Genomic DNA, 21,954 nt, shown 5'->3' on the forward strand with positions numbered 1-21,954 from the left:
CTGACTGAGCTGGCCAGGTGCCCTGGTGGTTTTGCTATTTAAAAAGAAGGCAAAAAAAATAAAATAAAATAAAATAAAAAAATAAAAAAAATAAAAAGAAGGCAGTGGAGCGTGCCACTCTTGATCTCAGGGTTGTGAGTTCGAGCCTCACACTGGGTGTAGAGATTACTTTAAAAAAAAAGGCAGCCATGATATGTCTTACAAAGAAATACCTTTGGGAAAAGCTTCATTTAGGTACAAGTTATCATGCTGTGAGCCATGAGTGAGTTCATTGTTCACAAATCAACAATTAAATTAAATAAGGTGTCTTTAAACAGAAACACACATAGGGGTGCCTGGCTGGCTCAGTTGGTGAAACACACCACTTGATCTTGGTGATTTTTTGTCTGAGTGCTGTGTGTAGAGATTACTTAAAAATAAAAAAAACAAAAACAAACACATAACACAAGGTCACCTACTGAACAGCTAACAAAATATGGTGACCTGAGGCTCGTCGGAACTTAACCACACAGGAACAATGGTTCAACATCCACTAATTCATAGGACACAACTGCTGTCGAGTAACAAGAACGGACTATATTTCAGTCACTATTCATGCAACTTCTCTGCAGGTTTGAAATTTTTTCAAAAATGTCAAGAATTTTTTTTTGTGCTCACCTGATTGGGGCACCAGGAGAAATTAATACCAGGTGGTCCAGACCCAACAAATACAAACACAAGAAGTATCCATTATGAGTATATTTATGTGTGTACACACACACACACACACACACACACACACACACACACACGAGACACTGAACGGGGAAGGTGGCCAAGACAGAAAAGACAAGAAGCATCCAAGTGGCACTGGCACTCAGGATGGAGAGAGACAAAGGGAGCGCTTGGCCCCCCTCTGGCTCCCACAGTGGCCTCCTAAGGGAGGTGAACCCGAAGCTGGAAGAACAGGAAGTGCTTACTCTCTCAGCGGAAAGTTTCAAAGTGCAGTCCTTTCTCTTTAAAAAAAAAAAAAAAAAAAAAGCCTCTTCCCTTCACTCTCTGCCCCCTGACAAAAGCCCAGTCCCCTGAGCTGGCTGTCCCTATGGCTGGAGCAGGAGGTTGTGGGGAGCAGCGTAAGGCCAAAGATCTGAAGTGTACAAGCCCAGAAGGGCTTATGCATAGTGACTGCTGGGCGTCAGGGGGTGATCCCCTCTGTGGTCCAGCTGGTCCTGCAGGCGAGCAAACTCGGCCAGCTCGTTGAGCTCCTGGAACTGCCGGTCCGTTTTATGGCTGACCAGTGAGCGGTAGAAGTGGACAGCAAAGACGATAAAGACCAGGCCGAAGGGGACCATGATGGTGGTGGAGGCAATGGCAGCAGCCTGGCCGGGGGTGATGCCGCCAGTGCTGCTGCCGTTGACGCTGGCAACAGCGCTGCCAGCTGGGGGCTTGCTGGTGGGCCGGGGCTGCCCTGGCTGCTTCTTGAGGGGCAAAAACTTGACCCAGCAGAGCAGCACTACCTCAGCCAGAAAGAGGAGTGTGCCAATGACAGTGGAGAAGGCCCAGGCTAGCTCGATGTGGCGGTGCATGCGTTCATGGGGCGACTCCTTGACCGAGTTGAGGTTATGCACGTTGCTCACCGCCTCGATGTTGGGCAGGATGCAGGTGCTGATCATGAGCGCAAACAGGTGTACGGCCACTAACACTGTAGTGCAGGCGCTGAAGGCGATCAGCAGCCCTGGCGGGTAGTCGTGGTCGGCATCCAGCTGTACCTCCACCATCGCCACCTAGGGGAAAGGGAAGAGGTGGGCTGAGTGCCAGGTCCCTAACGGCCCACAGAGCCACACTCAAATCCTTCCCTCCCGCCAAGCTTGTGGACCCTGCACAAGTCACCTGGCCTCTCTGAGCCGCAGTTTCCTTATCTATATAATGGGGATGAATAGGATCCACTCACTTAGGGTTGAGAAAGTACTAGTGAGGATAGTGGGTTTGGATTCCAGGCTGCCTGGATTTGAATCCCCATTCTGCTACCTGCTAGCCATCATGGGAAAGTCACTGAACCTCTCTGAGCCTCCACTTCTTTATTTGCAAACCCGAGATATCATAGTTCATAGGATGATTTTAACAAATGAGAATCGCTGGTACATGCTAAACATTTCCCAAATAGTAACCACTGCTCCTACCATCCAGCCAGGTATTAAAAACCAACCACCACAAACAGTTAAGATGGTTAAGTTTGATGTACATTTTACTATGATACAGTTTTATTACAAAAAAAAAAAAAGGGGGGGGGCACCACTAACCACTCTCTCTGTTGGCCCCACATCTGTTCCCAAGCACAGGCTTCTCCCTCAAATCCTGCTCCAGGGCCAAGGAGAGGGTGGGGTAGAGGGACAACGGCCCACCCACGTCAGGCCCAGGCCCTTTCTGAGAACACAGCGCACCAACCAACAAGGAATGCAGAAGCTTCCTAGAAGACAGAACCTGGTGCTGGTGCAGTGTGGCTGGCAAGCTCTGGAGCCATCTCCTCCCCTAGCCCCTGCTCCAGGCCCCACAGCTGACGCACTAATTGCTTCCCAGTTCCTGGAGACCCGTGGACCCAGGGTCACCAGGGGCATGTTCTGGACTTGCCTGCCACTGGCTGCTTCTCACCTAGGCCTTGCAAATCATCCCCATGTGAAGGAGCTAGCTCATCAGACATGGGCTGGAACAGGGGGCAGTGGGCTCACTGCCAGGGTCTGCCTGCCCAGGCTAGAGGGACAAGGGCAGCAAGCACCAATGGCAATGCCATTAAGGATAGTGATCCTTCCTAAAGTGCTTGCTATGTATGTACCAGGCTCAGAGAGGGGCAGGTCCAATGCTGAGATGTACCCACTAAGGTCATATCAGCCTACCCTGGGGAAGGGGTGGACTCTGTTTTCCCACTAGCTCTCCTCCTGCCTGAATGCCTGGCCATGTTTGCCTTCATTTCTTGTACCTCTCTGTACCCTTCCTTTGGCCTGGAAAGGCAGTGTGGAGCAGTGGTTGGGAGCATGGGCTCTAGACCCATGCTGGCTGGCTTTGAACCTTGACTGCTCTGCACTTTATTCAGCTATATGACTCTGGCAAGCTCCTTCAACTTTCTGGGCCTCAGTTTCCTTATCTGTAAAATGGAAATAAAGGTACATGATCAGAGGACAATTATGAGGACTAAGTTGCTTTTAAGATACTTAGATCCATGTAAAATATTTGGTGCCTAGCACAGAGTAAACACTCAATAAAAATGAGCTTTATTATTATTTCTCAGTTCCTCATCCCCAAACCCACTATCTCTATATGTAATTCTTTGGGGTTTTTACTCTTCTGATGGAGAGGTATACTCTGGATGACAGAACGGCAAGGCCAAATTAGGGGGTCTGAGTCCTGATTCCAGAACCACCCCCTGCTTCCTTGTCTGATCTTGGTCAAAACCCTCCCCTCTTGGGATGCCTGGGTGGCTCATCGGTTGAGTGTCTGCCTTCGGCTCAGGGCGTGATCCTGGGGTCTCGGGATCGAGACTGAGTCCTGCATCGGGCTCCTTGTGGGGAGCTTGGTTGTTCCTCTGCTGTGTCTCTGCCTCTGTCTCTCATGAATAAATAAATTAAATATTTATTAAAAAAAAAAACCAAACCTCCCCTCTTATCTATAAAAGGAGGGGGCATGATGAGATGTAGGTCACAGGCCAAAGCTGATTTGGAGCCTGTACCTTTGACAATCTGGTGAAAATAACAGATACCCTCCTTAGAAAATCTAGATTTATATATAATTCACTTTTCAGACTTTTCAGACAATTTCAACGAGATTCACAGACTTTTGCCCTACACTTGCCACAACTGGTGACCTTATGAACTGTTCAGCCCAGGAGTTTACAAAATGTTTCAAACTCATATAAATCTGGGGAAGTCCCAGCAGGATTTCAACTTTTTTTAAGATCACTGGTGGCCTAAAGCCAATCCTGAGACTTCCTAGTACACACGGGTGAGGGCAGGCCACCAGGGCATAAGGAGTTAAGGGACACATCCCAAGGCCCTCTGGTCTCTGTCACCAGGCCTGCCTGGGGGACACCCTCCACCACTGCGGGCCTCCTGCCACCACCTCCCCACCCCCAGCACTTCCTCTTCCTGTTTTGGCTTGCTGCCCCGGAACATGAAACCAGAGAAGGGACAATCAGGAAAGCCTGCTGCCCAGGGCCACTGGCTATTTATTCAGTCACTGGAAATGTCCAGACCCATTAGGTACATCAGGCCTTGAGCAGACTACTGGGGTATGTGCACAGGTAACTATGGTCTGCTCTATACAGCCATTAAGAATGAATGGGTTCCTCCACTTACAAAGCTCATGGGTGACCTTGGACAAGTATTTCAACTTCTCTGTGCTACATTTATACAACAGGAGCCCACTCGTTGTTATAAGCGTTCAATGAGCTAAGATCAGGACCAGAGATGAAGGCATCAGCTTAGCTGCTTAACTGACTGAGCCCCATTATTATTCTTTTACAAATGAGGAAACAGCCTCAGAGAGTTGAGGTCAGGTGCCCCAGGGGTTAGAAGTACTGCTAAGTGGAAGCTCTGAACTCAAGTCCACTTGGCGCTAAAGCCTGTGTGCAAAGGAGGGAATAGGAGCTCTGTTCTCACATGAGTGCTACTATGTTATACTCCTTCTAAATTCACCCCCAAAGGTGATGGTGCTAGGAGGTGGGACCTTTGGGAGGTGATTAGGACATGAGGATTAGTGCCTTAAAAAATTTTTTTTTTTATTTGAGAGATAGAGCGCGCGTACAAGTAGGGGGAGCAGCAGATGGAGAGGGAGAGAAGCACATTCTCCGCTGAGCAGGGAGCCCGATGCAGAACTCAATGCCAAGATGCTCAGATCATGACCTAAGCCGAAGGCAGATGCTTACTCGACTTAGTCACCCTGGTGCCCCCCTTTATTAGTGCCTTTATTTTTTTTTAAGATTTTATTTACTTATTTATGAGACACAGAGAGAGGCAGAGACATAAGCAGAGGGAGAGGCAGGCTCCCTGCAAGGCACCTGATGCAGGGCTGGATCCCAGAACCCCGGGATCATGACCTGAGCCAAAGGTAGCTGCTCAACCGCTGAGCCACCCAGGTGCCCAGATTAGTGCCTTTAAAAAAGAGAGCCCAGGGATGCCTGAGTGGCTCAGTAGTTAAGCGTCTGCCTTTGGCTCAGGTTGTGATCCTGGAGTCCTGGGATGGAGTCCCACACTGGGCTCCTTGCATGGAGCCTGCTTCTCTCTCTGCCTATGTCTCTGCCTTTCTCTCTCTGTGTCTCTCATGAATAAATAAATAAAATCTTAATAAATAAACAAACAAATAAGAGAGCCCAGAAGAACGCCTTGACCCTCCTGGGATGGGAGGGCACAGTGAGTAGATGGCAGCTGTGAATTAGGAAGCCAGCCCCTTAATCTTGGACTTTTAGCCTCCAGAAATGTGAGGAAATAAACATCTGTTGTTTATAAGTCACACAGTCTGCTATTTTGTTACAACAGCCCAGATGGACTAAGATGGTCGCTGAGGAGATAAGAGATGAGGTCCTGATATATAAGCATTTGACACCTAGCCAGACCACAGGAGGTGCTCAAGAAATTTTAGTTAAAAAGGGGATGCCTGGGTGGCTCAGATGATTAAGTGTCTGCCTTCAGCTTAAGTAATGATCCCAGGGTCCTGGGATCAAGCCCCATGTAGGGCTCTCTGCTCAGGGGGAGCCTGGTTCTCTGCCACTCTCCCTGCTAGTGCACTCGCTCTCTGTTAAATAAACAAAAGGGAGGGAGGGAGGGAAGGAAGGAAGGGAGGAAGGAAGGAAGGAAGGGAGGGAAAGAAAGAAATTAATTTTAGTTAAGAAAAAAAAAAAAAAAAAAAAAAGCAGGGATGCCTGGGTGGCTCAGCTGTTGAGAGTCTGCCTTCAGCTCAGGGCGTGATCCCAGGGTCCGGGATCCAGTCCCACATCGGGCTCCTTGCATGGAGCCTGCTTCTCCTCCCTCTGCCTATGTCTCTGACTTTCTCTGTCTCTCATGAATAAATACATCTTTAAAAAAAGAAAAAGAAAAGCAGGGGGGAACCTGGGCAGCTTGGTCAGTGAAGCATCTACCTTCAGCTCAGGTCATGATCCTGGATCATACTCCCTCTCCCTGCTCCCTGCTCAGTGGGGAAGTCTGCTTCTCCCTCTCCCTTTCTTGCTCATCCATTCTCTCTCTCTCTTTCAAATGAATAAATAAAACAAAAGAAAGAGAAAGAAAAGAAAAAAAGCAGAAAGAGAAAGAAAGAAGAAAAGAATAAAACGAATAAAGAAAAAAAGCAAGAAAGACAAGAAAAGACAGGAACGCACAGAAAGGAAGAAAGACACGAAAGCAAAGCCTCCCTCCCGCCTCTCAACCTCATCCCCACCCGCCCCTCCCTCCCTCCCTCCCTACCTCCCGCCCTCCCCCTCCCCCCCGCCCGCCCCCCCCGACACCTCCCCTCACCCTCCCACGACCCTCCCCCTCCCCTCCCCTACCCATCCCCTCCCTACCCACAACAGCAGGGATCTTGAAGCAGAAGAGAAATAGCCCAGGGCATCTGCCTGGCTCAGAAAATGTAGCTCTTGGTGTCCTGAGTTTGAGGCTCACACTGTACAAATTGCTTAAATAAATAAAATATATAAAAAGAAAAGGAATAGCTCGGGGACACTGTCAGCTCAGGCTGGAGAGAACAGGCCCTGTGAGCCACGGTTCTGCCCTCCAGGGTAGGTGAGGAAGTCGGATCCCCACTCTGGGCCTCGTCTGCCCCAGCTCCAAACCTAGGCCATAAGGAGAAAGTGTGTTCCAAATCACACTGGGCCAGATGGCTACCTTGGCAGGACAGAGACCACCCTTTCTGTATCATTTGTCACACTCAGAGGATCTAGGACCAGAAATCACATCTACCAGGACATACCCGGCCTGGAGACACCAGAACTAGCCAGCCTTCCCTGAGGTTTTGAGGTGGGGAGAGGCTGGCCACTCCAAGGAAGAGGAAAGACCCTGCTGCCAAGCTCTGGAAGAAACCCCATCACCCTCACCAGCCCCTACAATTGCTGGGACTTTGACCATACAGGCTGGCTGTATGTACCTTTCCCACACTGGGAACCAAGTTCAGTGCCATGGGGCTGCAGAAAGGTATATTGTGGAAAAGGAATAGATGGCACACATCTTGGATCCTGATGAAAAGCATTCTTCCCAGGAATATAAGCCACTGTTTCTTCCAGAATGCTTCCCTCTTGGGGAAATCTCCCCACAGACTGGGACAATGAATTCAAGGGGGCCTTGCTAAAGCTGGCAGGCGACACCCAGGGCCCCAGCTGAGTCCCAGAGAGATCAGATCATATCAGATTGCAAGCAGCTTCACAAGGTAAATATAGCCAGAGTGCTGGGCCCGTTAACCCAAAATAAACAGCTCCAGCCAGCCAAGGGCCTGCTTGAACCTGGCCACATGGGGCCTAGAGGGATAGGAAGGAAGGAAGAATGCCAGCTCCACCGCACACTGGTCCATGAATCCCGCACAGGAGCCACTGGGATGCCAAATTTCAAGCATGAGCCAAGAAGAGGACCACATGACTCTGCAAGGAGTGGTGCCTGCTTGGTTTTGCCAGGCATTTGCCTGCTCCGCCCAAATGCCAACCACCTCTCCTCACTCCTGCTGAGCTCCATGGAGACCCCCACCACCTGGCACCTGGACTTCTAGGCCCTTCCAAGGCAGCCCTCCTATGCCTGGCCTGATCCCAGCATCCACAGTTGGGAAATCCAACTGTCCTTTTCCAAGCCTAGGGTTCACTGGTCACTCTTTTAGGCTGCAGCCTGGAACACAAGGGCTGCCAAGCACAGTCACTCAGGGTCAACCAGAGCTGTCTGGGCCTGCCAGTCCTACCTCAATTGCAAACCATCTATTAAGACAGGATCGAGGCCTAGTCTAGTAGTTTACAAACTCTTTTGACCACTATAGTCCAGTACTCCAAATGTTTCTATAAATAGACACATATTTACGGCAGAAACAGAAGTTTCCCCAAACAATACTTCCCCTTAAAGGACGCTGATATATCCTATCCTTACAGCAACCAGTGCACACTACTATTTTGTTCCATTCTTATTTCATTAAAAAAAAAAAAATGCTGGTTGCAATTCACTAAACTTATGTCATAAGCCAAATAGTCTGAACCTGCAGGTTCCGGGGAGGACAGGCCTAGGCTTTCTGTACATCTAATTCCAACTTCCCCAGGTTTTACTTCCCAAGTCACCCCTGCTCTGTGGCCTCCCAGGTGAGGATGGGATCATTGACCCATTGGTGGAAATATGTATTGAGAGCTTACTATGTGCCTGGAGGATCTTGAGACTCTGCTGGGGAGCGTACAGGAAGTAGGACAGCAAAATCCCCACCCCAGGGAGGATGGCAGGCACCAAACATTTAGGGAAATAAGACTGTAATATGTATCCTTCCATACATGCTTCCCCAACATCACTTACCAAACATGTCCTAAAGTCATAATTACACGACTTGTTTCCTCCACTCTACTCTTACTCCCCACGGTTTCTCCAGCATCCAACACTAGGGTTTATCCCTCTAGTAAAATATTGTTGAAGAAATAAATGAGGGGGAATCCCTGGGTGGCTCAGCGGTTTGGCACCTGCCTTTGGCCCAGGGCGTAATCCTGGAGTCCCGGGATCGAGTCCCACATGGGGCTCCCTGTATGGGGTCTGCTTCTCCCTCTGCCTGTGTCTCTGCCTCTCTCTCTCTCTCTCTCTCTGTGTCTCTCATGAATAAATAAATAAAATCTTAAAAAAAAAAAAGAAAAAGAAGAAATAAATGAATGTAAGACCCAATCTTCGGGTATTTCAGCTCCATGTTTCTCTGACATATCTGATGGACAATCCTCGGTGATCCGTCGGGAAGATCATATTAGAACTTCCAATGAGGGATCCCTGGGTGGCGCAGCGGTTTGGCGCCTGCCTTTGGCCCAGGGCGCGGTCCTGGAGACCTGGGATCGAATCCCACGTCGGGCTCCCAGTGCATGGAGCCTGCTTCTCCCTCTGCCTGTGTCTCTGCCTCTCTCTCTCTCTCACTGTGTGCCTATCATAAATAAATAAAAGTTTAAAAAAAAAAAAAAAAAAAGAACTTCCAATGATATTCATTTATTATTTAGCTCCTCCTTTCAACTTTTTAATTTTGTCTTTTTATGCATTTATAATATACACATTGTATTAAAACAGATCTCATTTATAAGGATACAGACACTTCAGGTATCACTAACATTTTTTTGAGGGGTAGGTGCTTAATTTTTGTAAATAAAGTTTTACTGGCATACACCCAAATCTATTCATTTCCCCATCCTCTGTGGCTGTTTTTGAGCCTAAATGGCAGAATTGAGTAGTTTACCACCAAGACTGTGTACCCTATAAAGCTGAAAATATTTACTATCTGGCCCTTTAAAGAAAAAGCTGGCTGATTTCTGAACAGACCAATGCTCAAAAACCAAAGTGGGCTGGCTGTCAAATCACAGTCCCACAAGATTCTCCTCTGAAGAAAGGAGTCTGTGGTCCTACTAGTCTGTGACATCCCTTCGGGGAGTAATAGTAAAGGCTACCCAAGGGGTGCCTGGCTGGCTCCATCAGTGGAATGTATGACTTTTGAGGTTAGGATTGTGGGTTCAAGCCCCAAGTTGGGTGTAAAGTTTACTTAAAAATAAAATAAAATAAGATTTATGAAAGGCTATCCAGAAGTCCTGTTAGAGAGAAACCTGCTGCCTCTTGCTTAAACCTGGATTTTACTTCTCCAAGGGACCCTACCTTAACCCCAAACACTGATTACCATCATGCCACCTTGAGAAATCCTAGAGTTCTCCTTCACCAGCCCTGAACCCAACAACCAGCAGAACTCAACATGGTTCCCAGTGAAAATTCCAGAAATGCATGACAGGCACTTGTGAAATTTCACAAAAGGCTCCTCAGCTAGGCAAAGAGTGCCCTCCCCTTGGGGCATTCGACAAATTTCCATTTATAAACAGCCCAGAGTGCAGAACTGCACATCTGGAAGGATTCAAAGGCCCAGCTATCAACCAGCTCACAGCAGCCAAAGAGCAGTTAAGTAGAAATGGATCCAAGTCAGACCAGGCCTTGAATTCTACTAGCTGGATATCTTAATCTCTATGTTCTTATGAGCCTTAGGGGTTTTTTTGGTTTTGTTTTAAAATATTTTATTTACTTGAGAGAGATACAGAGAAAGCACAAGCAAGGAAGGGGCAGAGGGACAAGCAGACTTTTCCTGAGCTCAATCCTAGGACCTTGAGATCATGACCTGAGCTGAAGCCCGATGCTTAACCAACAGAGCCACCCAGGCGCCCCAAGCCCTAGTTTATCTATGTATGTACCTTTAAGAGTTGATCTGAGGACTAAATTAGAAGGAAAGAAATGGGTCTAGTCTCCTACCTGGAAGTTAGTAAATAGTAACATCATGAAGATTATTCTAGAATTCATCATGTAACTCCCTCCAAAATCTTGCATGGCTCCCTATTGCCTACATAAAGAGTTTATACTTCTTAAACAGCCGGCCAAGGTCCTGTAACATCTTCCCTGACTAGATTCACCATTTTTTTTTTAAAGATTTTATTTATTTATTCATGAGAGACACAGAGAGAAAGAGGTGCAGAGACACAGGCAGAGGGAGAAGCAGGCTCCATGCAGGGAGCCCAATGTGGGACTCCATCCCGGGTCTCTAGGGTCATACCCTGGGCTGAAGGTGGGGCTAAACTGCTGAGCCACCCAGGCGTCCCTAAGTTAACCCTTTTATTTTTAATTTTTTTTTTAAGATTTTATTTATTTATTCATGAGAATACACAGAGAGGAGAGAGAGAGAGAGAGAGAGAGAGAGAGGCAGAGACACAAGCAGAGGGAGAAGCAGGCTCCATGTAGGGAGCCTCACGTGGGACTCGATCCTGGGTCTCCAGGATCAGGCCCTGGGCTGTAGGCGGCGCTAACCACTGAGCCACCCGGGCTGCCCTAAGTTAACCCTTTTAAAGCAGTCCCATGAGAACAAGGGTGAGGGAGATTCCCCAAAACCTGGGCCAGGTACATTCTAAGTGCTTTGCAAATACTAATTCAATGAATGCTCACACCAACCCTATGAGGTAGGTACTACTATAATAGGCCCAGAGACATTAAAAATTTTTTCCAGGATCTCATGGTTGTAAGGGGTGGAGCCAGAACTGGAACCCAAGTTGTCTGGTTCAAGTCCTTGTTCTTACTTTGCTCTGTCATACTGGCACCTCCCAGCACTGTCCTCCTACCACTCTAAGTCCTCTTCCACAATGGGGCTACACCAGGGTCACAGGGCTTTGCAGCTTACCAGCCAAGTAAACTTGGGCAAATTATTCACCAGGGACAAGCACTTATCCTTCCAGGTTGTGTGAAGATCCCAAGAGATGGTACGAGTAAAATACTTAGCACAATGTCCAGCCTATTACAAAAGCTCAATCAACAAAAGCAGTAATTACTATTAGTAATTAGCACTGTGAATAATAATAGTAATTTCTCACCCATCTCCATGCCCCCTGAATTCTGAACATATCCCAGAGGCTCAATGTCTTATGATTTCAGCTCTTCCCTCCAACTAATTTTCATAGAAATTCCAAGCAACTTCTGAACCCGCTCTGGAACCTAGGAACAAAAGGGTTCTGGCGGGCAGAGAACTTGAGGAGGCAGATAATCCAAAAATAATTGATCCCAGGTTGTGGAAAGCATTTTGTTTACGGCAGCAGGCTGACATTCCCAATTATCTTCTGCTTAGGCTAACATTACAGCCTGCCCTCCCCAGCAAACCAAGACTGCCAGTCTGCTTACCATAGTCCTGCAGGATGTAAGGTCAGGCTGCCCCTCACAGAGATAAACTGAGGCACAGATGCCCTGAGTCATGGCCCATGAGGGTACCCTCAGCTCAAGCAGCACCTGCAGGATGCTGATCATGTGCTACATCCAGGGACCCTGGTTTTGAAGTCTGGATGCTGAGCCCAGCAAAAGCCTATTGTTTCTAGAAATGCTGTCAGGAGCGGGACTCTTGTGTGCAGACTACAGAGGGTCTACCTAAGATGTCTACAATCAGATCCTGAAAATTTCTGGGACACCTGGGTGACTAGTGGTTGAGCATCTCCCTTCGGCCCAAGGTGTAATCCTGGGGTTCCAGGATCGAATCCCACATCGGGCTTCCTGTATGAAGCTTGCTTCTCTCTCTGCCTCTCTCTCTGTGTCTCTCATTAATGAATAAATAAAATCTTAAAAAAAAAAAAAAAAGTCCCGGGATCGAGTCCCGCATCAGGCTCCCTGCATGGAGCCTGCTTCTCCCTCTGCCTGTGTCTTTGCCTCTCTTTCTCTGTGTCTCTCATGAATAAATAAATAAAATCTCAAAAAAAAAAAAAAAAAAATCCTGAAAATTTCTAAACCTTTTGTGGGCTCAATTGGGACTCATAATGAATCCTCATACAATCCATGGCACAGCAGGATATGTATCCCCCCTTGTCCACATGAAAAAACTGGCTCCAGAGAATATAGCTTGTCTGAGATCCCACAGCCTTATCTCCCCACCACACCAGGGCACCTGGCCAGGCCTTTTCACCTATGACGGCGAGTCTCTCAATCCCCTCCAGGCTCTTGGGAGACCCTCCCTCAATCTCATTTGCTGAACAGGTGATGCTGGCAGCTTTGCCAACTCTCCTACCCTCGGAGATCAGAGGTCACATCAGTGCCTCTGGTTTTCCAGGTCTCTAGGAAGGAAGCCCTCTGGGGGCAGGAAGTTGGTTGTGCTGACTCACAGGCCAAGGGAGAGTAGTCCAGGAAACTTGCTCACTCTGTTTCCATGGTGCTGGGCTGTGTGGCACCCCATCCTCTCAGAGGCTCACTTACAAGGCTGGGAGTCTGTAGTGGGGTTGGGGGGCACAGGCAGACTTGCCTGCCTCTTGGGTCTGTCTGTCCACCCCCACTCCATTTCTCCCATAGATTTATAGACTCACAGCAAACAGTTAGCCCTCTTATAACTGCGTCCCCAGAATGGATGCTGTGATGGGGTTCAGCCCCTCCCTGCCAGAACTTTGGGGAATTCATCTGCAGAGCCAGGAAGCCTTCTTCACCCTGACCAGGGAAAATAAAGGCCCCCAAGATACATTCTGGGTGAGCTGAAGCCCACCCAATGCCACTGGCTGCCCCTGCCTCCTGACTTCCTGCACTGTTTTTAACAGAAAAGGTGCCATTTGATTAGGAAGCTATCTTCTCAAGGACAAACAGGATGCCAGAAGGCAAGAAAGCACCACCCAGCAGATCCTCACTTCTCCTGGAGTGGGAAGGAGCCTGAAGAGCCATGCATTTATGACCCCAAGAAAAAGGGGAACAGGTGCGCTACCATCTTAAACACAGATCACAGCTCTAAAAGCTAATGGTGTCATTCCCTGTCCTCCCAACTGTAACATTTTATTTTGCTTAAAAGAAACTTTCCTGGGGATCCCTGGGTGGCCCAGCAGTTTAGCGCCGCCTTCAGCCCGGAGCATGACCCTGGGGACCCAGGATCGAGTCCCACGTCGGGTTCCCTGCATGAGCCTGCTTCTCCCTCTGCCTATGTCTCTGCCTCTCTCTCTCTGTGTCTCTCATGAATAAATAAATAAATTAAAAAAAAAAAAAAAAAAAAGAAACTTTCCCGCTCTATTTCTCATTTCCTGGGAGACTGGGTCTGAACACCTCACCTGGCTGAACAATGATCAGAACATGGGATCCCTGGGTGGCTCAATGGTTTGGCGCCTGCCTTCGGCCCAGGGCATGATCCTGGAGACCCATGGATCAAATCCTGCATCGGGGGATCCCTGGGTGGCGCAGCGGTTTGGCTCCTGCCTTTGGCCCAGGGTGTGATCCTGGAGACCGGGATCAAGTCCCATGTCAGGCTCCCTGCATGGGGCCTGCTTCTCCCTCTGCCTGTGTCTCTGCCTCTGTGTGTGTGTGTGTCTCTCATGAGTAAATAAATAAAATCTAAAAAAAAAAAACAAAAAAACTCTATACGCCACAAAAGGCGTAAGTGCCCAAGACGGTTCTGGATGCCAGAAGACTCAGGATCCCGCTCTAGCAGACTAGCTGTATGGCCATGGGAAAGTCCTGTGACATAACCATCTCAAAGGGCAGCTGAGGAGTTAGTGTGGAAGTTCAGGGAGCCTCAACAATGCCTAGTACAGGTAAATGATAAATGTCGGCTAGTCTTAGAGATTCTTTAGGCAAAGGCAGAGACTAGTCTCTAAGGATTTGGGACAGATTAGAAATCCATCATATGATCTAAACTAAAAACTAGTGTGCCACTCCCTTACACAAACACGCAGATTCTCTCATCCCCTCTCAGAAATCCAAATCCAGAGAGAAAAAAAAAAAAATCCAGAGAGAAATGTGCCTGAGGTCTCACTGGCAGCATGTGGCAGAGCGAGCAGAGCTGTTCCTCACCCTCAATCACCTGGCTTTTTCACTGAGGCCCAGTGTACGCTGGGCCTGCTCAGGGCTTCTAAAAGTTCAGGCTCCATCGGTCGGCCCACTTGTTTGTAGAACACAGGGAGAGTACCAGACACACTCCCAAGAAAACACAAGGGTGCAGCCACTCCCTCCCTCAAGGCCAGGGCTTAGCTCACTCACTGAGGTGGCAGGAGTGCTTCGGGCTAGAAACCTTGGGAGAGGAGGGCAGACCCCACTCACACAGGCTGATGTCACGCAGTGGTCATTGTAAATTGTTCTGCAGGCCCTGATGGGGAGGACTCCGGGCCTGAAGGTGCCCTTAGGACCACTTCTCAGCCCAACCTGCGGCCTCACCTACCCCACCCCTCACTCCAGCTCAGCTGGGCGGAGGAAGAGGAAACTAGCCTAACCCTCCACCCAAATCACTTGAAAGCCCATTCAAGGGGAACACGTCCCACCCTCCTCCCCCACATCCAATGACTCAATGGCAAGTTTCTGGAGAAGAAACTGAGGGTGGAGAGTAGTTGTCAAAACCCTAGGCTCGGGCTCTCGGAAAATGCAGTGGGAGAAAGCGTGTCAGGAAATCCCCTCTACTAGTTGAAAGAAGGAGGAGGCTAATATTTTCTGGCCTCAAGTGTGGGGTCACAAGAAAGCGCAGTGGTCCGACTCCTCCCCACTTCCTGACACCTGCTCCCACGGAGCTCAGACCCCTTACGTCCTTCCTTTGCCCCTGAACACATGTGGGATTGTCTTCATACAGACCTACTTCACAGATTCTGCTTTCTCCCCACTTGCTGCATCAAACTCGCCCATCTGGAGGCACCTGAGCCCCCACCCCTGGACATGTGTCCGACATCCAATCTCCCACACCGATGTCACTTGTCGCCCGCCTCTCCTCAGGTCCAGTACCTCTGGACCCTCCAGCATCCAGGACACCTTTCTCCCCGATCTTCCTCGAACCCCCCCCGGTGGGCCCCGTCGGGGCTGCGGGAGTGAGCGGCCAGGACGGGGGGGGGGGGGGCAGGGCAGGGCGGCCCGAGCTCACCATGGCGAAGCCGGAGAGCAGAGCAGAGGTCCGGCTGGAGGCTTTGAGCTTGGCGCGGCTCAAGTAGAGCTTGCGCCAGGACAGCGCCTGCATCGAGTGCTCGTTGAGGCTCATCACCTCGGAGTAAGTCTGGCCGATCCAGTCCGGGTAGGTGACGGCGGCTGGCGGGGGCGGCGACCCCGGGGGCTCCCCGTCCCCGCTGCGGCGGCGGCTCCGGCGGCTGCCGCTGGTGGTGCTGCCTCCGCCGAGGGGAAGCTCGGGGCTGTTGCTGTTCGGGGGCGGGGCGGGCTCCGGATGCATGGAGCACGGTGCAAAGGCGCGGGCCGGCTGGGGCTCCTGCGAAGGCGCGGCCCCTGCCCTCCGCCGCACCCCCGCCTCCGCCTCCGCCTCCGCCTGAGGCAGCAGCCGCCTGCCCCCCGCGCGGGCCGGGCCTGACTCGGCGGGCCGCGGAGGACGAGGAGGAGGTCGAGGGAGCTGCTGCAGCCCCACCTCGCAGGCCCGCCGCGCCGCTTGCAAGAAGCCTGGGGCCGCCCGGACGCGAGCTTGCGCGCAAGCCAGCGTCCGAGATCCATGGCCCGGGCCCTCGGCGCGCGCCGCGATTGGCCGCAGCCTCGGGGTGATTAGCATGCGCCCCGGCCCGTCCCGGAGACCCCGCCCCGGGGAGGTGGGCGGGGCAGGAGCGGGTCACGTGGCGCGCGCCCTCCGACGGCCCCGCCCCCCGTCTCTCAGGATCCGAGCGCTCCGCGGGGCCTCCCATCCGCTCAGCTGCTCCGATGGCCCTTCGCCCGGAGCTCGGACTCCTGGGTCGGGCCGCCTGAGGTCACCTCTCGCCGCCTCCTAAGGCCCATTCCCCTTGGAACCACGTGGCTGAGGCTCTGCCCCGTGGCGGGGGGGAAGCAGGCGGGAGGCAGGCTGAGGTCTGGAGTTCGTTCAGTCTGTTCTTACTGAGCAACTACTTGGTGCCAACACTGTTCTGAGCGCTGAGGGAGGCGTGGTGAGTAAGATGGACAAATCCCCTGCCTCGGTGGAGCTTACGTTCCGGAGGGGAGACGCATAAACACCAGGGAGGATATTATAACAGTCGACGTGATAAATGTATGGAAAAAACAAAGCACGGTAAACGCGGTGGATAGTGCAGATTTGCACTAATATTGCAGATCTTTACAGTTAGTACAGTTTATTAGGGCGAGAGCGCAGGCGCGCGCAGAGGGGAGGGGCAGAGGGAGCGAGTCCCCAAGTGGACTCTACATGATGAGCCTGCAGGCGGGCAGGGGCCTCCATCACACGACCCTGAGTTCACCCTATGGAAACCGAGAGTCAGATGCGAAACCGACTGGGCCACCAAGGCGCCCCGTGGGGGTTGTAATTTTAATTTTAGAATGCTCTGGGCAGGGATTTTTTCATCTGCTTTGTTCAATTTGTTCACATAATGGTTCACCGGTGTCTGCTGTGTAATATAATATGCAGGCTGACACCTGCTAGGTATTTTTTATTTTTATTTAAAAATAAATAAAGATTTTTAAAGATTTTATTTATATACGAGAGACAGAGAGGCAGAGACGCAGGCAGAGGAAGCAGACTCCCTATAGGGAGCCTGATGCAGGACTTGATCCCTGGACAGGGGATCATGCCCTGAGCCGAAGGCAGACACTCAACAACTGAGCCATCTAGGTGTCCCAATAAATATTTTTTAAATGAATGAATGTTCAAACCCACTCAGCAAGCGTTTACTGAGCGTTTATTAAGTGTGAAGCTGAGGGATCCGAGAGGAACCTTCATGGACTCTTATATTTTAGTGGGGACAATAGGTAATACGAAAAGAAGTTTACAGTTTTGTGACTTGGTCACATTTGAGATGAGACCTGAACCCAGGGATGCAAAGAGCCAAGAGCTTGCTTTCCAAGGAAAGGGCACAGCAAGTGCAGAGATCCTGAAGCAGCAGATCTGGCTAATGGAGCATTAGGATGGCAGTTTAGCTGGGGAATAGTGGAGGGCAGAGGTGAGGTGGTATTCTAGGCTTAGGACTATCCCTTAGGATGTGAGCTCCAGAAGGGCAGGGACATTTACTGTTGGTTTCACAACTCTACCTGCAGTATCTACAATAGCACTTGGCGCTTTAGTAAGTATCTGTTGAATGAACAAGTGTGGGAGAGAGGAATGAATGAAACTCGTAATTAGCCCAGTCAAATCACAAGCATGAGGCATTCCAGGTCAGTGATGGTGAAATTTAACTCTTGTCACCACTAGAGAGCGTCCTTCCACTCACCCACATTTTGGGATAAACCTGAAAGCCCCCACTCATTCCTCCCCAGTTTCTGGGATTCCTCAGAGGCCTTTCTTTTCTTTTCTTTTTTTTTAAAGATTTTATTTATTTATTCATAGAGACAGAGAGAGAGAGGCAGAGGCACAGGCAGAGGGAGAAGCAGGCTCCATGCAGGGAGCCTGACATGGGACTCGATCCAGGGTCCCCAGGATCAAACCCCGGGCTGCAGGCAGCGCTAAACTGCTGTGCCACCAGGGCTGCCCCTCAGAGGCCTTTCTGAGAGTTTTCATGAATACTAGGAAAGTTGGAATTTGAAGCCTCCCCCTCACTGGGCGTGTTTCTTTGATGGCCTTTCTTTGTTCTTCTACTTACCTACTTACCGTCTGTGTTCACACACCACCACCAAAGAGAGACCGTCCCTTTCTGTCTAAAGTACCCCCCATTTCACGTTCTATCACCTCACCCTGTTTTATTTTTTATAGTTCTAATTACTATCTGAAATCACCTACTTAATGTATGTGTTGACCTGTTTGTCCGTGTGCCCACCCTCAGCCTGATGAGCACCCAGACAGCAGTTTGTGTCATTTTATGTTTATTTATTTATTTATTTATTTATTTATTTATTTATTTATTTATTTATTTTTAAATATTTTATTTATTTACTCATGAGGGACAGAGAGAGAAGCAGAGACACAGGCAGAGAGAGAAGCAGGCTCCATGCAAGGAGCCGAACATGGGACTCGATCCCGGGTCTCCAGGATCAGGCCCTGGGCTGAAAGCGGGCACTAAACTGCTGAGCCACCCGGGCTGCCCAGTTTGTGTCATTTTAAATCACTCCTCTAGCACTCCTCAGGGACTCTCGCAGGGTTAGGCACACCCAAAACTCCCAATAGAAGCATGTTCAATGAATAAGATAATGAAAGGTACTTGGGTCTAAGGAATCCCTGCTCAGACAGAACTGGGTACACACAACATTTGGAGGCTGATGGGGCCTGGGGTACGCCAGGCCTGAAAGGGGAAGAGGCTAGAAGCTGCTAGGAGAGATTTGCAGATTTAGAAGGAACAATGGGATCTGGGAAAGGCAGCTCAGCAGGGGGCTTTGGGGCTGGAATGAAGCCAATTTTCCTTTCTCCAACTCCTGTCATGCTCCTCCCCCTCTCCTTCTAATTCTCTGGGGTTTGAATCCTACCATATGCACAGAGCAGAAAAAATTAAAATACTGTCCAGACTTGGAGGGGAGGCATCTGGGCATCCCTGCTTCCGGCCCTAGGTCCTAGAGCCCAGAAGGGCCCGTGGTAACTTTTCCATACCCATGGTAGAACCAGCTGGGACCTGAGATACACCAGCTTCATCCCCCACTAACCAGTGGAGAAGCAGGTTTGGAACCCCAGCTCCAAACACCATGTACGGCTCCCCCTAGTGGCCAGGGAGGTGTGTTCTCAACCTTTGGGGGTTTATGCCCAAAAAGGGCAAACAATTTTTCAGTCAACTTTGTGAATGAGCAGATAGAGATCCAACTGAAAGGATTGCTGCAAGCTGCGCCATCACTGTGGCTAATGGGTACAGCCTAGGGCTGACCAAAGATGCCCTGAGCTGCCTTTGGAGATTCAAGCTCCACATAACATAGGATGAAAAAAAGTTAACATTTAAGTCTTACTTACCAATGACAGGTACTATGTTAAGCCCTTTGTTATTAAATAATTTATATATTTATGATAAGTACGTAATATACAAATGTAACATATATAATGTGATATATAATATTAAATATAATTAATGTGTTATTAAAATATAGTTATATACTCTTTACACATATTTTTAATTTTTTTATTTGTTTTTTAAAAGATTTAGGGATCCCTGGGTGGCTTAGCAGTTTAGCGCCTGCCTTCCGCCCAGGGCGTGATCCTGGAGTCCGTGGATCGAGTCCCACGTCGGGCTCCCTGCATGGAGCCTGCTTCTCCCTCTGCCTGTGTCTCTGCCTCTCTCTCTGTGTCTCTTATGAATAAATAAATAAAATCTTTAAAAAAAAAGATTTTATTTTTGGGGTGTCTGGGTGGCTTAGTCGGTTAAGTGACCGACTTCTGGTTTGGGCTCAGTTCACTCTCTCAGGGCCCTGAGATCCAGCCCCCGTATTGGGCTTCATTCACACTAGGTGCCCCTCCCAGTGCTTTCTCTCTCTCTCAAAGAAAAAAAAATTTTATTTTTTATTTTTTAAAGATTTTATTTATTTATTCAGAGAGAGAGAGAGAGAGAGAGACAGGCAGAGGGAGAAGCAGGCTCCATGCAGGGAGCCCGATGTGGGACTTGATTCCGGGTCTCCAGGATCACACCCCAGGCTGCAGGCGACGCTAAACCGCTGCGCCACCGGAGCTGCCCGAAAATTTTTTTAAAATTTTCATGTGACCTCTATGTCCAACATGCGGCTCACACCCATAAACCCTAGATCAAGAGTCACATGCTCCACTGACTGAGCCAGCCAGGTAGGTGCCCACATAGTATATATTAAGTTTATTAAGTTATTTCATTATTTATTATTCTATTATATTGAATATATTATATTTAACTCTGGAATTTTTTACAACCCATGGTATTAATATCACCATTTTACAGATGGAAACGTGCAGAAAACCAATAAGTAGTACTACAGTACATTAAACCCAGCTGGTGAGTTTCCAGAACCTGGGATTTAACCACCACCAAAGTCATACTGCCCCTGCATCTCTGGAGGTATTTTGTTCAAATGCAAGTTACTAAAACCCATCCAAGCAGTTTAGTTCTAGTAAGTTCTTCAGGCAAATTTTGAAAATCACTGAACTAGATGAGCCTTTGTATTTAAGTACTTTTAATCTTTTACAATTGGTTTACCAATGTTCCCTTGGGCACGCAGTTGGACTGTGACCTTGGGCAACTTACTTAACCTGTCTGAACCCCCAATCCTCTTAGCAAAAATGGAGATATTACAAATATCATACACCCTGAAAATGGACACTTAATCACTTCCTTTTTTTTTTTTTTTTTTTTAAGATTTTATTTATTGGGACGCCTGGATGGCTCAGCGGTTGAGCATCTGCCTTCAGCTCAGCGGAATTCTGGGATGAGTCCCCCATCGGGTTCCTGGGTTCCCCGTGGGGAGCCTGCTTCCCTCTCTGCCTATGTCTCTGCCTCTCTCTTTATGTCTCTCATGAATAAATGAATAAAATCTTAAAAAATAAAAAGAGAGTACTGTATTGGAGCCCATCATGGTCACTTGCTTCTGTTTATTTCCTTCTCTCATCTACACCTCCCCCTCTGCTCTAAGGTTTAAGACCCCTAGATTAGGGACACCTGGCTGGCTCAAAAGAGGATGTCTCTCAATCTAGCGTTCATGAGTTTGAGCCCCACAATGGGTGTAGAAATTACCAAAAATAAAAAAACCCACCCTAAATTGATAATAATAAAAACAGCCGGGCAGCCCCGGTGGCGCAGTGGTTTGGCGCCGCCTGCAGTCCGGGGTGTGATCCTGTCGACCTGGGATCGAGTCCCACATCGGGCTCCCTGCATGGAGCCTGCTTCTCCCTCTGCCTGTGTCTCTGCCTCTCTCTCGCTCTCTGTGAATGAATAAATAAATAAATTAAAAAAAAAAAAAAAAAACAGCCACCATTTCTTGAGCTCAAGCCTCTACAGAACAGTGCTTGTATACCTGATAATGGGAAGCTCACTCTTTCCAGAAACCATGCATTTCTGTACTGGTTATTTTATTTTATTTTATTTTATTTTATTTTATTTATTTTATTTTATTTTATTTATTTTATTTTATTTTATTATTTTATTATTTTATTTTAAGATTTATTTACTCATGAGAGACACAGAGAGGCAGAGACATAGGCAGAGGAAGAAGCAGGCTCTATGCAGGGAGCCTGATGTGGGACTCAATCCTGGGACTCAGGGATCACGCCCTGAGCTGAAGGCAGATGCTCAACCGCTCAGCCACCCAGGCATCCCTGTACTGGTTATTTTTAACAGTTCAAAAGTTTTCCTTGTATGGAGTTGGAGCTGGTATAGGCCTGCCTGATTCCCACTATGTTCCACATAGAATGTGTGAAATCCCTCTACTGCCCAGCCCTGATGCCAACACCACAAGAACATCTGTTTTGTTGTTTCTTTTTTAAGATTTTATT

General features: G+C 48.9%; 1 protein-coding gene and 1 long non-coding RNA gene across 2 annotated transcripts; one reads left to right on the top strand and one right to left on the bottom strand.

Annotated features, from left to right (window-relative positions):
* Positions 1–720: 720 nt before the first annotated feature.
* On the bottom strand, positions 721–15,849 carry ORAI1 (ORAI calcium release-activated calcium modulator 1). Its single transcript, XM_038575014.1, has 2 exons — positions 15,535–15,849; positions 721–1,763 (listed from the first exon to the last, which is right to left on the bottom strand). The coding sequence occupies exons 1-2, from the start codon at positions 15,832–15,834 to the stop codon at positions 1,152–1,154; spliced, it is 912 nt and encodes a 303-aa protein (XP_038430942.1). The 5' UTR covers positions 15,835–15,849; the 3' UTR covers positions 721–1,151.
* Positions 15,850–16,220: 371 nt separating this feature from the next.
* On the top strand, positions 16,221–20,881 carry LOC111092509. Its single transcript, XR_005379145.1, has 3 exons — positions 16,221–16,528; positions 20,408–20,524; positions 20,822–20,881. It is a non-coding gene; the product is annotated as an uncharacterized LOC111092509 (long non-coding RNA).
* The last annotated feature ends 1,073 nt before the right edge of the window (positions 20,882–21,954 follow it).

This window comes from Canis lupus, chromosome 26, assembly GCF_011100685.1.
Source record: "Canis lupus familiaris isolate Mischka breed German Shepherd chromosome 26, alternate assembly UU_Cfam_GSD_1.0, whole genome shotgun sequence".
NCBI lineage: Eukaryota > Metazoa > Chordata > Mammalia > Carnivora > Canidae > Canis > Canis lupus.